Genomic DNA, 14909 nt, shown 5'->3' on the forward strand with positions numbered 1-14909 from the left:
AACAAACAAAATTAGAAGAAAAAAGAATTAACCAAAACAAATTTGTGAAATGACGACTAAGGACTTGCATTATTGAATGAAATAATAAAGCATTTAGTGTTTTTCCTGGATGTCATTTTAATTTCGAATGATAGATTTGAATAGTAGTGGAGAAATGATTGAATTTTTATATAAGGGGCAAACAATTTATTAAATATAATATTCTTCAAAAAATTAGATTCCCGTGTGTTTTTTTGCGTTAACATTAATTAAAATTTGTAATTTTGTTTACTGATATACTACTACGAAGACTCGTTAATCGAAGAAAAAGAGAAATCATTTTAATTTTTCTGAAAAAAATAGGAATGAAGGGCGCAGGGCGTTGGCCGGTGAGAACGCGGGAACGAGTGTGGTTGGTGGGACTTTCGGGGGGACAAAATCGGGAAATTGGGAATTTTGAAGGAATTTGTTGGGTTCTTACACTTGTTAGTTATTACATTTACATATCACATTACATAGAAGATGGTTTTATCCATTGTAATCAAGTGGGACCCCAGCAGTGACTCTGACGCTCACTACTTACTCTTGCAATACTGTAACGGTAAAATTCTATAATTAATTATGGATAAAAATTCATTTAATTTTTATATTTTAAAATTAATGTCTATTTACTCTTTATATTTTTTAAAATGCCTCACAAAATTTCTGTCGTTAAAATATTGATATTCTTACCGTTACTTTTTATTTATTTTAATTTACTTTTACAATATTATCTTTTTATAATAATTTTTTTTGTTTAGACATTAATAAAAATAATAATTAAATTATTAATTTAACCCTAAAGAAAATGAAAATTTTATATTAATTTTAAATTGTCAAAAATTGTATGAAGTGTGCAAATGGTGCTTGCAAAAAAATTAATATAATTTTTTAGGATTAAATTACTAATTTAATTATTTTTTTATTATTAATGTCCAAACAAAAAAATTATTATAAAAGGGTAGTATTGTAAAAGTAAATCAAAAGAAATAAAAAGTAACGGTAGAGGTATCAATACTTTAACAGCAATGATGTTTCGAGATATTTTAAAAAATACAAGAACTAAATAAATAATAATCTTAAAATATAGGGACTAAATAAACTTTTACCCATTAATTATTAATGAAATTTTAATTTCTTTCCATTCTTTATTGATGCCCCACACTGCATGCTTGCAAAAGCAAAGATAGAATTAAAAAAAAAATTAATGTTAATTTCCAAGTCTTAAACGTAACCGTACATCCAATTATGTTTTGCATGATAAACATAACTGTACATCCTTTTTTTTTTTTAATTCCAATATTAATTTATTTACTCCCGATTTTACCGGTGGATCCTTGTCTATTTCGATCCGATCCGGTTTGATACTCAATGGATGCACCCCGGTTCAACTAACATTAAAATATTATCACGCTGTAAAAGTAAAATAAAATAATATATTTACAATAGTAATAAATATCACTAAATAAAGTTCTTGTTCTTGAAAATGTACTAACTTAGTTAAATTGGTAGTTATGCTATTGAAATAGCAAACGATCATTTAATTTGGCAATGGAAAATAAATGGGTATTACGTATTATTAATGTTGAAAAGCATATTTAAACTAACAACAGTATAAGGAAAGTGATTGAAATTGCATTAAAGCCAGAAAGTATACATCAAAGGGCCGGTGGTAGCAGCTGGTTATGTCTCTTATGTGTGTCGTCGTGTACGATATCAAGTGTGGTAGAGTAAGTGTCAAGATTTCATTGCTTGAATTGTGAGGTCTACAAGTTAACAGTTATAGTAATTAGAATCTTGAACACGCATTCCGTTGGACAACATAACGTGCACTTTAAATCAGATTTCAATGTTATAAACTCACATACAATCAATCCAAGAAACAAAACCAATGATCAAAAGGCAGCTGCAGACAGCAAACGGTATTAATTGATTTAAGGATTGGCATTGAAAATGAAAATGAGGAAGACCCACTTCGACGCTTGCACCAACAACATATAACAGAACATCAACCTGTAACCTGCTGCTGTACAAAGACAACGAGGAGGATGTATATATAATACGAATGATATATCTTTCACTTTCAGTCTGACTCTGCATTCTGCGTGTGAGAAGGACTTGTGATTGCACCGCGAAGTTGCAACGTGAACCTTATACAGCCCGTAATGCCTGTCAACGTGGACTTTCATGGCCATGCAAGCTGCAACCCTCACAAATCAATTTTCTAGCTAGTGGTCCAGTTGTTCTTCAAAATGTCCTATTCCATGGTCCCTTGTCCTTGTCCTTGTCCTTCCCATTATAACTGATTTACTATCTTTCACTTAATTAATTGATACAATCCCAGTTGTTTCTGGATAAAAGAACACCAACAGTAATAATCTATATCAATGGATTTTATCATTTATCGTCACTCTTATTATTTTATCTACCAACAAGCTTCTTCTTCAAAACGACAGCTCAAAGATTCTTGTTCCCTTTTTTTTTTTGTTTTTTTTTTCTTTTTCCAAAGATGGAATACAACATACACTCGACACTAAACATTTTTATAAACCATTCAAAGAGATTTGACTACATATATAATATTATAATATGTTTATGTTTGTGAGTGTGTGTGTGTGTGTGTCTGATAATTAAAAATATCCTTAAAAATATCAAGAATTTGACTACCAAACACATTCACCCACATGATTCGTGAACTAGTAGGTAGAAATAATAGTCTTGCGTTAAAATTTACTAACCCATTTTCATTATATGTAATAACATAATAAATAAAATGACAAATGCTTTTTTTTGTCTTTCGAGTTTTGTGGGGTTTCTTATTTTTGAATGAGGTTAAATTCTGTATAAGTGAGGGCAGATTTCTAAATTTAATGCTCGGTTAAGTAATTATGTTGTACTATAAATAGTAAAAAACACAGAGACAAAACAATAGAAAGTAGAAAACTAGGTTCTTGGAATCCAACAATATAATTTTTTTTTGAACAAACACTATCTTCTTTTGATTACTTGTCCTCGGTACAGGCAAATATGAAATAAATTATAAAGTACTTCTCCGTGTTTTCCGATAGGTAGATAATAGAACTGACTACTGAGGTAGCATAAAATTCAAAGCAACTTTGCCGTAACAAGTATTAAAGAAAGCCAAGATTCAAAATGTTTCCGAACTTTTACGGAGACTCATCTTTTTTTTCCTCTGCATCCAACGTGATAGCGATAGGTACTTTCAATCTCACATGAGAAAACATTTTCTCATTGGTGCGGCTGCTTGCGTTGCGCCTCTCTGGACTGGGTGCTGCATTTTTGCTGTCATTTTTGTAAAATTTCCGGGGAAGGTTGTAATTATTGAAGCCCCTTTTAGCCAAATTGCAGAAAAGTTGATGCTTCCTGGAATCGTGGGACCGTAATGTTCGCCACTTTGTGTCAGTAGCTAGCTAAGCTTAGCTTCTTGCAGACCTCAAATACACCATCATTCGTAATCAATACACGTTATATTATTATAAAGTTGACGTATGATAATCCAACGAATACAAGCGAGGATGAGCCGGTGAGGGATACGATCACATGCACGGTGTACCTGTGCCTCAAGATTTAATTAAATTCAACTCGGTGATGATGATTTACAGCAACAGACACACCGTCGCGGTGTGATGAGTTATGATTGATTGATTTGATTTGATCGCGTTGTAGGGTCGATCCCAATTGATAAAACAAGTCACCGAAGCTATTATTATCACTCTTGTGGACAGACAATACCACAGCTAGGTTTATTCCTTTCTGTAGTTTTGAATTTTGAAAGAAATTAACAATCATTCGACAAAACAAATTAAAAAAATGAAGATAAAAATGCGCATGATTGAAATTGAATGAATCCTGCATCTGTGATCTGCCTGTATTATTATTATTATTATTAATTATGATTATTCGTGCAGTTTGGTTGGCATAGAAATGGATAATGGGAAGCACGCATTTGGTGGGTTTAGAAAATTAGAAGCAGACCAAAATGATATATGTTGAATAATAATATTAAATAACAATTTGAGTAGTGTACAAGTATCTGAATTTTATATATATATATATATGTGCACACACCAAGTCCAAGTTGAAATAATGTAACGTGATGTTTTATTTTCCTAAACACAGTATCGAAAGAATTGGTCAGTAAAACTGTGAAAGGAGCAAAATAGTACAAAAAATTGGGCCCCTACATCCCAGTTGATGAGTGGGAGAGCATATTCTTCTCATCCATAAGTTGCCCATTTCATAATAATAATAATACAATACAGATGGCTCAACAGCACCAACCAAAACTTCACCACCAGTCACGGTGAAATGTAAGATGCCTGGGCTGATTCTTATTTTAATTTTAATTTTTATAATTACTGATCGAATAACATTATTTTGTTTAATTATTTGTTTTGAATAAACTAGAGAATGACATTTAAAATATCAAATATCAAATTTAATGATTTGTTGAGAGTGGTAAGAGTATCTTCGCATAAAAAACTAAAAGTTAGTTGGCTAGTTAGTTATAATAGAAAAAAATTGAGGGGCCAATTTGAAATATCCGAGCTAGTTATATAAATTTCCCATAGATTTTCACGTACCGTTAGTTTTAAGAATTCAACTTTTGACATGATTATGAATTCCAAAAATTGATTAAGAAGAAAGAAAGAAACATTAGCAATGATGCTGAATCAATCATTCATTTTATTTAAATTATGACTGGTAATGTTTGGGGTTGACGACGCCTCACCAACTGTCAGGCAATTATCGTTTCCAAAAGTTTTCCAGATTCAGCCTGAAATTTTTTTTTTAAAAAAAGGAAAATGAAATAAATAACCCAGATAGTCATAGGAAACGAACAGAAAATTCTAAATAACAAGAGTCATAGGAATACATAAAATGCAATCTACCAAAATGGACCATGCAACAAACATTTTTTATTATTCTCAAAAAAACAAACATTTTTTATTATTATTATTTTCTCAAAAGATGGTCTGATTCTGAATTCTTTCTTGCGTGTTTTTTCTTTCCGCCAACAATAATTATCCCATGTCGATATCCACTTTGAATATAGAGTGGCAGTGCTACCAGTTCTGGGTTTCCATTGCCAGACCCAACCAATATGTGAAACATATTCAAATAAGATGCATCCAGAATAGTGCAACTGCAACATATATCATGCACCGCCGCCTGCCTGAATCCACATTCTTTATTTCTGGTAAAAAAAAAAATGACACGTAATCGTGCCCTAAAAGTACAATTCCTGGATGATCAAAAACATCCAAACATGTTTTTCGTTTTGGAAGTTTTCATAGAAAAGCATTTAAAAAAAAAAATCTCTTTAAAACCAAAGTGGATGAGCACAGCTATATGCCTGAAACGTGCACCATGATTTGACCTTAGCATTTTGCGCGGTCTCCAAAAAATTATTGAAATTGAAAAGCACCCATTTCCTACTAATCCCGCAAATAAACAATATATCTGGTACTCCGGTGATATTGAATCTCAAGAGGAGAAGCCTATCCTGGATTAATCACACTCAAGCTGTTTTTGGCACTTTATCTTGCATCACGTTATCAGGAAGTATGAGCTCAGCAGGGGTTTCGCGAACAACACCAAGCATTGAATCATACTCCTCATCACGACGAGCAAATTTCTTGCGAAGCAGCTTCTCAAACTCAATTTCGTCAAAGCTCTTCGCATTTTCAGCTGCGTGAACCCGTGCCAAATTGGAATAATTTATGGCTGACTGGGAAATAAAGGCCATCTCTTCTTCTGTGAGCTTTCTGAGGAACCTAGCTGGATTACCTCCCCAAACCTGTAATCAGAATAATAAATGGATTTTAAGATCTTTAATTCAGGAAACATCAGGAAATAAATAAAGCAAAGTTCAGTAAGGAGTTAATTGTGGCCAAACCCTGCTACAGTCATCCAGCTAGGTTGAAGCTACTATCTCAACTTGAATGTTTAGATTATTACACGATAGTGGAAACTAATAAAATTAAACAGGCACTGCTTAAGCAGATTGGGAAGTTTCTGTCATCAGAGTTATAACTAAATTGAAATCTATTATCAAGTCTGGCCAATGACTAAACTAGACTAAAGGAAAATAACTGTCTATGATATCTAGGGCTCAACAATCATAGATCTGGACACGACACCACTTTCCAGCACAATTTTTCATCAACAATGACCAGGAGATAGAAGGTGGAAGTAGAGATGACTACTACCTCCAATTTTCCCCAGCCCATATCTGGCCCCCAAAAATTCATGAGGCTCATGACATTCGTTCCTTAAGACCACAAGCCAGCAATATGGTCAACGAAAAAGCACAATCGGAAAAGGGAGAAAGGGGGAACAAGACACCAGGATATACATCCCCCACCACTGAAGTGATAATTTTGAGATTCACTACTTGCCCAAAAGTGATCAAATAGCCTAAGGTTAATGGAGCTGCTGCTGCACAGCTGCAGTATATTCTAAATAATTCTTATACAAAAAATCTTCAAACCTTTAAATACCATTAATAAAAATACAAAAAGCTATATAGATATTGATCACCCACAGACCTCCCCACATGGAATCTTTGTGTTCTGCCTTACAAGAGCTCCAGCAGCAACCATAGCATGTTTCTCAACATAAACACCATCCAGCAAAGTAGCACCCATACCAACAAAAGCCTCATCCTCAACAGTACATCCATGCAAGACAGCACTGTGACCTGTCCATTTAAATGATAATCATAATTCAAGACATTTAAATAAAATCCAACCCCAGTATCACTTTTCCGTTTCAAAGATCGCTGTACATCACCCACCAACAGTAACATTATCTCCAATGATAGTAGGTAAAACCTTCCCAGCTAAATTTGATTTTGCCACATGAACAAGGGAATTGTCTTGTATATTGGTTCCTGATCCAATGCTGATGCTGTTAACATCACCTGCAGACAGGAAGCCCTAATCAAACAAAAACTACCAACATCTACTAGGTGGCAGTGGTCACACGCTCGCACAGAGAAAAAGAGATAACTAACAGCTCAGCAGTAACAAACTCTAGAGAAAATCAAATACTAACTGACATAATAAATAAATAATTGAGTTCACTTACACCATTATGCTCATATTTTACAGTATGGTCGTAAAGAACACTAGACTATCAACATTTTACTCAAATAATTAAAGTAGTTCAGAAATCAGTGTCTTGTAGACCAATTATTGAGATCTCAAAAGGAGAGGTAAAATGGAATTTCAGAATTACAAACATACTGGGGGGAAAAATATTTCATCTTACCTCTCAAAACACATCCATACCAAATGGAAGAACCTCGGCCCACCTGAACATCACCAATGATAGATGCACTAGGAGCCAAAAATACATCCTTGTCAACAACAGGAGCTTTGTCAAAAATGTTCATGAGTGTTCGATGCCTGGAGACTTTATAACCAAGATTAAGAATCAGTTGAAAGAATGATATATCATAAAATAAATCCAGAGTGTCAGGAGAATTCTCCAACAGTAAGACAAATATGCAAGACTTCCAATAAAGAATGAAGAATGTTTTGCTTGGATAAGCATAAGAAGATTTATGGCATTAATATGGTGCATAAACAAAACAGTTATGCCAGCTTGTAAGACCAAAAGAGTGAAAATGAAACATTGTGCAGAGAGAGAATCTGGGACAAAGGGAAGGTAGTTTTTAAGGAAAAATTTAGACACAGAAGCAAACAAGAGCATACCACTACTCTAAACAGTACACAGCATCATTAATAGAGACTAAACAGAGCAAGAGATTCAGTACTGCATAATTCGACCATCCTACATTGGCATATACATCTGTTGGTCATAAAATTATGTGAAAAGCAGAGTTACATTAGACCCCTAACGTAAGTCATTTCACTAAAATCTCAATCACTTCCGATTATAAAACCATCCTAATAGCTATGCAGAAGCATATGTTTCTAAGCTACATTGAACGTTGAACATATAATTTGATGAAAGTGCTTCTGAGCTACCAAAGATACCCAACTATCTGTAAAGGAAAATGGTCATTCATACCCAATCTAAAGCCACAACAGCAACAACGAAATAAAAAATACAATCACATTACTCATGCCCCAAACAGAACCTGGAATTAGCTGGTTAACATTAAGAATTGAAAATCAGACAAATGTTTATTTAATTGATCAAGTTAGAACATTCAAGACTGAAGACTAGAGGTCATCGAATTATTATTAGAAAAAAAAAGAGCGAAAAATGATCAAAATATAAATATTTTAAAAGGATAATTAGAGACGTACGCTGTTCTTGGAAGTAGTAGTTGCCTTGGAGGCGGCAACCGAGACGATCAAGGGCTTGACCGGTTTCACGGATCCAGAATCCAACGCTGTATATTGCTTTCCCCAGCGTTCCCATCGCTGTCAGCTCAGAATCAAATTCAAAGATCTTCGATTTAACAGAAGAAATGAAAGGGCCGAGCGAAGCGTGCAACTCTTTCTATTTGCAATTTGCAGTCAGTCAGTCACAGTTGTGTTTGGTCGGTAGCGACTTGTTCTCTACAGCTACATTACTTTTCCTACATTTCTTCAAGTTCGCTTATCAGATTTCTGACACGTGTTGCCGATTTGAACACTTGAGCAATGTTTTCCCCTTTCAGTTTATTCTATAAGAAAACTTAATTTTGATTTTTAATTTATTCTCAGAAAGAAATTTTATATTTAATATTATAGCAGCTACTGAAACTGGAAATATTATTTTTATTGAGTAATGATAGAACCGCAACTAGTTCATTTAAATAAGTGTATACAAATTAACATGACGTGAAAAGATTAGTTTTATAAAACCATCATAAACCCGCATAATTAAAATAAAATGTTATCACTTTTCAGACAATTTTTTTAGTCTACATTAGTTTATACACATTAACTTGTACAAAATTGTTTGTGGCTCTATTGTTATTGTTATTGTTATTTTTATAATTTTATTACAAGAAGCAGACGACTTGAAAGAGTGCAACATAGGTGCTGTCCACGCCGAGATACCTAATAACAAGTTCATAAAGTAGGGAGTCTTTTTACACACATTGTGAAGTGACATTGTGGCCAACAGTCTAGCCTTGTTAATATATTACATAAACAGTCACAGACATTCACCACCATTGTCGTAGCTAACAGAAATTCTAAACAAGTCACTGCCTTTTTGTTGCTGAAGTTTACTGCCTCAGGCTTTCAACAATGTAGGATGCATACAGATCCCTGCAACAGAAAACCCCCCACATAAGAGAGACGACTTGAAAAGAAGCATTGATAATGGGCTAAACAGAACAATTGAAACCAATCAAGTTCAGTTGTTTACGGGACTCAGAAAGCTTACATTGAATACTTGATTGCTTCAATGGCAGCCTCAGCTGGTAGGAAGTCCTCCACGTCAACTTTCTTATTCTCGTTCTTCTTGTCTTTTTATTCATGATGAATGAAGGATATTACAAATGTATGGAGTATATATTTTAGATCGGACGAGCAGATGTACATGCTCTCAATCATGTTATCAGTTGATGCTAAAGCAATGCAACTCTATGTTATCAGTCGATGCTACTGCAATGCAACTCTTAAGTTATCAGTTGATGCTAATGCAATGCAACTTATGCATATTGGGAGTGGTGCTGACCGCTGAGTGCTGACTCAAGTAATCAATGAGACTATATGAGAGAATGATAAATACAAGTGAGTGGATACAGTCCTCAAAGAAGCGGCGTATTTCAGCCAGACGATGTGGCGGAAGCTCCTTGATATCCTTGTAATGGCGAAACTCGGGGTCATCAGCACATACAGCTATAATCTTGTCATCCTTTTCACCCTGCAACAAGTTTCTTCCTAATCAGATGCATAAATCTAGGGTCTTCAATTTATAATCCATATCTTTCTTCTTTTAATTAATACCACATTTTTGTTTACTTCAACTTGAACCAAGTGAAACAAAGCATTCTAATACAAGTTTCTCGCTAAACCGACTTAAAATGAATGATCCCAAGGCAGAGCACCAGTATCAAATGCAGCATGAGAACTTGTTTTTTATTACACATCCTTGGATACCAAATTCTTTTGTTAACCCGACTGTTCATCAATGATGTTTCGATGTTTCAACTCAAAACCACTAAAGAGATTGAAAAGTTAGAATGGAAATGAAAACAGTTACCTGATCAATCATGGGCATTAATCCAATAGCACGACAACGAAGGAATGAACCAGGAAGAACAGGCTCCTATGCAAGAGAACATTCAAAAATTTAAATTTGAAAATCTTTTGTTATCTTCATCCTAACTCACTGAAAAGTAAAATAGGTGCTACCTGCATGAGTACCAGAACATCCATTGGGTCACTATCCTCGCAAATAGTGCGCGGGATGAAGCCATAGTTGTGTGGATAGACCACAGATGAGTAGAGAACACGATCTACCTATTATTAAGAACTCCCAACTATTTGTTACTTCATGCAAAAAGATTCATATGGTAACATAATAAAACCAGTAAATTAGTAAATAAAACCAGCAAATTAGTAATCCATGAAAAAAGGAACTATATGAAGTGTGATATATATCATGGGAATCATAGTATAAACTTCCATAGCAATTATGTAACTGACAAAATTCAATACACGACAAGCTATCATTTCACTATTTAACCGCGATTTCTATGATCTCAATATGTCCATTCACCAATATATTATTTGCAAAAATAAAGGTTAAAAATGCGTAACCTCGTTAAAGAGATCTACATAGAAAATTTACAACATTGTTTATTAGGAAAAAGTTGTTACATGACAGACAAAAACATTTCTTTACACACTTTTGGTGCCCAAAATTTATTGAGCATTTACTAATTTAGAAACAACAGCATCATGATCTTCTGAGGCTTTAATTAGAACTGCTGTGCTTATAATTCGTTACAGCTTCTTCACTTAATAAATTTGAATCATAAAACTAAGAAGCTTGTCACTAGAAGGAACGTATTTGAATTTTCAATAGCAGCATATTAACTATTTTGGAGTTCAAGGCAGGTTTAAGACAGGAAAAAGAAGAGTCTCACTTTGATAAGACCGCTAGCCTTGTCAAGCTCATACTTCACCTTGCCACCCTTCCCAATTTCCACCACCTGCCGCAGAGATTTACACTATGATATGTGCAAGAATGATTTTTGTTATCTTTAACAGAAGCGACTTATGAAACACTGAACTTATCAATCAGTATCCGCCATAGGTGACAGTATTGGGGGATATAACTCCCTACATACCCCTGTATTTTTTCCACGAGTGATTCAATTTTGTTATTAGCTTTCCCTTCCACATAATCTATACACAATAAGGCTCTCAACTTTCGTTTTTCTCTCCTACATGAAGATCCTTATGTGCAAATATTATGGACGTTAAATGAAAACCAATGGGATACAATATTTTTGTGGAGGATGACTCTCAGGCCCAAAAAGTGAATTATAATTAGCAACTGGTGCGAAAGAAAATAAAACTTACACAGTTGCAAACTGCCGGTGCGCCTGGTCCTGCAAAGATCAGAACATAAAGCATGGTCAGTCCACGATCTATGCTGTATTCACCATGAGAAATGATTGATAGTTCAAGCAAGACCTTGATACAACTCCGAGCCACGTAAAGGCTAATGCAAAAAAGAAAGTAGCACTAATAGAAAATTGTTTGTGGATACAAATTTTATTCTATAAAATACTAATAATAATAATAAAAAATTAACCAATTTCCAAGTCATGCCATGGATGAGCTGCAACTGATCTGTGCGACATTGAAGAAAGTATCCTTTCGTTAAGAGCCACTGGAGGGCCTCCTGAGTTATTGCTGCCGGCGGTTCCAAGATGGTTACTCATTTCGTACAAATCATACAAGCTTAACCGGGGAAAAAAAAGTGAAAAAAAAATGTTAGACGAAAAAGCCAGGTAAACTCGAATAATATATTTGAGAAAATCCAACCAGAAAGAATGAAAATTAACACAAACAAAAACCTTAGTATACACAGTCTTGCAGGATTTTTTTTTTTTCAAAATCATAAAAGCAGCGTAATTAAGCGTAACCATGCACAAGCCCACAAATATATTTGACAAAGTTTTCCTAACGAATTGTCAAAAAACAATCAGCAAAAATTATAATAGACTGATATTGTCTGACCAAAAGAAACTAAGCACGTAATTAAAATGGTAATGAAGCAGCAGCAAGTAAAGTAATGCTTTTTTTCTTTTTTTCTTTTTACATGAAAAGAAAATTAAAGGAAAAAAAAAAGAGAAAACAAATCAATCTTACAACAAGGCGATGATAAACAAGAGGAAACTGAGGAAAAAAGATTGCAACACAACGTAAGCTTCCAATGACATTCTGAGCTTCATAACTAGGAGTAGAAGATGATCGCGAAACTTACATTCACAGTTGGCAATGACAAACGCACTTCCACTTGATATGTATTTAGCAAGCCGCTGCCTTGCCTTTGTTTCGGGGACCGGATAGGAGAGGGCCTAAGAGCTTTCTCGCTCTCGCGTGACCCAATATTACACACCGATGGAGAAACACTGTGAAGCTGAGACCTCTATGCTGTTCTGCCCATTTGGGGAAATGAAAAGAGAGCAATTGCGAGAAGGCGCTATTCTTCTTCTCTTTCTCTCTCTCCTATTTCTTTTATTTGATATTTGCCCGTTGGATTTAAATGAACGATATCCGACGGTTCTGTGTGTTGATGGTGCGTGAGAACCTGATTGATTTCTTTTTATCCTCTTTATTCTCGTCATTTGTAGTAAAATTACAAGTGCAACTGCTGTCCTGTCTGAGGACCAATACAATTTTTTTGTTTTTATACTTATTTTAAACCAATTCACTTCTTCAAAACTCTGTACTTTATTTTTTTTATTTTTCGATTGCTTAATTTGCAAAAAATATATTTATCTTTGGGTCATGGCTATCTTAGAGCTACTTTAAGATAAAGTACGAATTATACCCATACACGCAAAGTGATAAATAATTAAAAATAATAATAAAAAACTCGTTATAACTTTAATCGTATAGTTATGAAAAAATGATTTGTTTTAAAGTGGCTTTAACATAGTCGAACCATTACCTTTATCGACAAATATAGGGAATCAGATAAATTGAGTCTCCAATCATTGAGTAAGAACTCTTACAAATGAGCTTTGTTTCACCGCTCAGTCAAAAACGTCCAAGTAGTAACACCATATAAAATCATTGCTTGTGTTATATTCTATCGAGTGGTCCGCATGAAAAGTAGATTGTTCTCGATCAAATAATCCTTCAAATATCTTTCAAAGGTGTCACCTAGTGGTTTTTATGTACGTTTGTTTGGTTGATTATTTGAATTCGAATCTTGAGGAAAGATTGGAAGATAAGATATTAAAAAATCAATTTGAACTTTACTTACGCCCTTATTTTTTACAAAAGAAGAAATGATACTTCAAATAATAACATAGTAATCATATTATTACAAACACTCACGGCAAATAAACATATATTAAGTACGTATAAAATGATATGGCATGAAAAGATTAATTAGATAAAAATATTATAGGACATACATAATTATCTATAATTGCTACCACTTTATACACAATAGTTATGACTGTATAATTAGTTATTACTTTACTGCTAAAATTTTCTTATAATTACTTTTTTCCACTATATGTTTCAATTTTTATCATATCATCCAAACACCATTCAGCAAACTATTCTCAAAATGTCTAAAAAATTAAATGCAAATTCGACATTGAATGTAAGAATTATTCACTAATTAATGCATAGCATGTAATGTACAAATGTCGTTCCTAAAACGAGCCGGCAGATTCGAACCACAGCATCTGAGGTTTCATTATATTCTATCTTGAATTGAATGTATGAGTGGCTATCATAATTTTCAAAAGAGCATTATGCCATTTGCAAATTGCAATCGACTGGATGATAGTCGGAAAAATTGTGGTTGAATTTGGAGAAATTAAAATTCTTTTGGATAATTCATGGGTGTTCTTGAAACAACCAGTTATGAAAATTGAGATATATGACGATATCGAAAATTTTACAAACAAATGGTGATCATTTTCTTGACAATTTGAGAACCACTCTCTAGCTAAACACAATGACATAAGGAATTATCTTTGAGAATATGCCTTTTAAAAAAGCATTCATGAGCAAGCAATCATGTTCTGAATTCGTTGTTGATGTTCTTGAAATCTTTTTTTTTAGGACTATCACAAGTAGGTCCGCTAATGAATCATGTCTAAGCAGTTTTATGTCGTGTTAAATTACATACATATGAATTCACTCGTTAACTTATTAGGCCGAAAAATAAAAACTTGGGCTGATACATTTAACTCACTATTTTTGGTATCATATCTTTTGTTTAAAACAAAAATAGCAATTTATAAAACAAAGCACTTTGAGAATGTTAAACCAAACAAAAGAAAATATTAATATGTTTCATGTTTAACACCATCAAATAAGATTAAAAGAAAAAAAACTGTTTAGTTCTAGGCATCAATATCAATGATTAAAATCTTAGAAAAAAATAAATTTATAGAAAGAGAATTTTGTTACGTAAGGAGATGCAAATGTAAAGTGATGGCTACACATTTTACAATAGATATTTAGGAATTTTAGAGTTTGTCATAACTTTACTTAAGTAATCAATTTATTTTTACTTAAAAATTTATAATTTAAGTTATAAAATTTATTAAATTCTTCATATTAAATGTTAATGGGTAATGGATAAAATGGATTTTTGATCTTAAACATGAATCCGACCTATTATGAAATGAATTTTAATAGGTTAACCCATCATCGACCCAATTTATTGAAAGTCGATTCAACAATTATTTT

General features: G+C 33.4%; 2 protein-coding genes across 5 annotated transcripts; both read right to left on the reverse strand.

Annotated features, from left to right (window-relative positions):
- Positions 1 to 5026: 5026 nt before the first annotated feature.
- On the reverse strand, positions 5027 to 8613 carry LOC18037461 (gamma carbonic anhydrase 1, mitochondrial). The gene is made up of 5 exons (XM_006425579.2): positions 8322 to 8613; positions 7315 to 7458; positions 6839 to 6964; positions 6591 to 6742; positions 5027 to 5839 (listed from the first exon to the last, which is right to left on the reverse strand). Exons 1-5 carry the CDS (start codon positions 8434 to 8436, stop codon positions 5561 to 5563), a joined length of 816 nt encoding a protein of 271 aa, XP_006425642.1. The 5' UTR covers positions 8437 to 8613; the 3' UTR covers positions 5027 to 5560.
- A 351-nt stretch (positions 8614 to 8964) lies between these two features.
- On the reverse strand, positions 8965 to 12698 carry LOC18037472 (soluble inorganic pyrophosphatase). 4 transcript variants are annotated; one of them, XM_024180350.1, is made up of 9 exons: positions 12454 to 12698; positions 11779 to 11927; positions 11544 to 11572; positions 11105 to 11188; positions 10368 to 10475; positions 10216 to 10281; positions 9756 to 9876; positions 9394 to 9475; positions 8966 to 9275 (listed from the first exon to the last, which is right to left on the reverse strand). In XM_024180350.1, the coding sequence occupies exons 2-9, from the start codon at positions 11906 to 11908 to the stop codon at positions 9233 to 9235; spliced, it is 663 nt and encodes a 220-aa protein (XP_024036118.1). In that variant the 5' UTR covers positions 11909 to 11927; positions 12454 to 12698; the 3' UTR covers positions 8966 to 9232. The 4 variants fall into 4 exon arrangements, with proteins under 4 accessions (XP_024036116.1, XP_024036118.1, XP_006425645.1 ...); XM_006425582.2 differs by having other exon boundaries at positions 11105 to 11170; positions 12454 to 12697; XM_024180348.1 differs by lacking the exon at positions 12454 to 12698 and having other exon boundaries at positions 8965 to 9275; positions 11105 to 11170; positions 11779 to 12162.
- Positions 12699 to 14909: the final 2211 nt, after the last annotated feature.

The sequence above is a fragment of the Citrus clementina genome, unplaced genomic scaffold (assembly GCF_000493195.1).
Source record: "Citrus clementina cultivar Clemenules unplaced genomic scaffold, Citrus_clementina_v1.0 scaffold_7, whole genome shotgun sequence".
Lineage (NCBI taxonomy): Eukaryota > Viridiplantae > Streptophyta > Magnoliopsida > Sapindales > Rutaceae > Citrus > Citrus x clementina.

Excerpts from the sequence above, each read along its gene's own strand:
- LOC18037461 (XM_006425579.2), bottom strand. The coding sequence starts at position 8,436 with ATGGGAACGCTGGGGAAAGCAATATACAGCGTTGGATTCTGGATCCGT. Across the intron at positions 7,459-8,321 it reads CTACTACTTCCAAGAACAGC|TCTCCAGGCATCGAACACTC; the intron begins GTACGTCTCTAA and ends TTGGTTATAAAG. Across the intron at positions 6,743-6,838 it reads TGGAGATAATGTTACTGTTG|GTCACAGTGCTGTCTTGCAT; the intron begins GTGGGTGATGTA and ends TTAAATGGACAG.
- LOC18037472 (XM_024180348.1), bottom strand. The coding sequence starts at position 12,115 with ATGGTTACGCTTAATTACGCTGCTTTTATGATTTTGAAAAAAAAAAAA. Across the intron at positions 11,171-11,543 it reads CACCGGCAGTTTGCAACTGT|GTGGTGGAAATTGGGAAGGG; the intron begins GTAAGTTTTATT and ends TCTCTGCGGCAG. Across the intron at positions 9,276-9,393 it reads GAAGCAATCAAGTATTCAAT|GGATCTGTATGCATCCTACA; the intron begins GTAAGCTTTCTG and ends TTTCTGTTGCAG.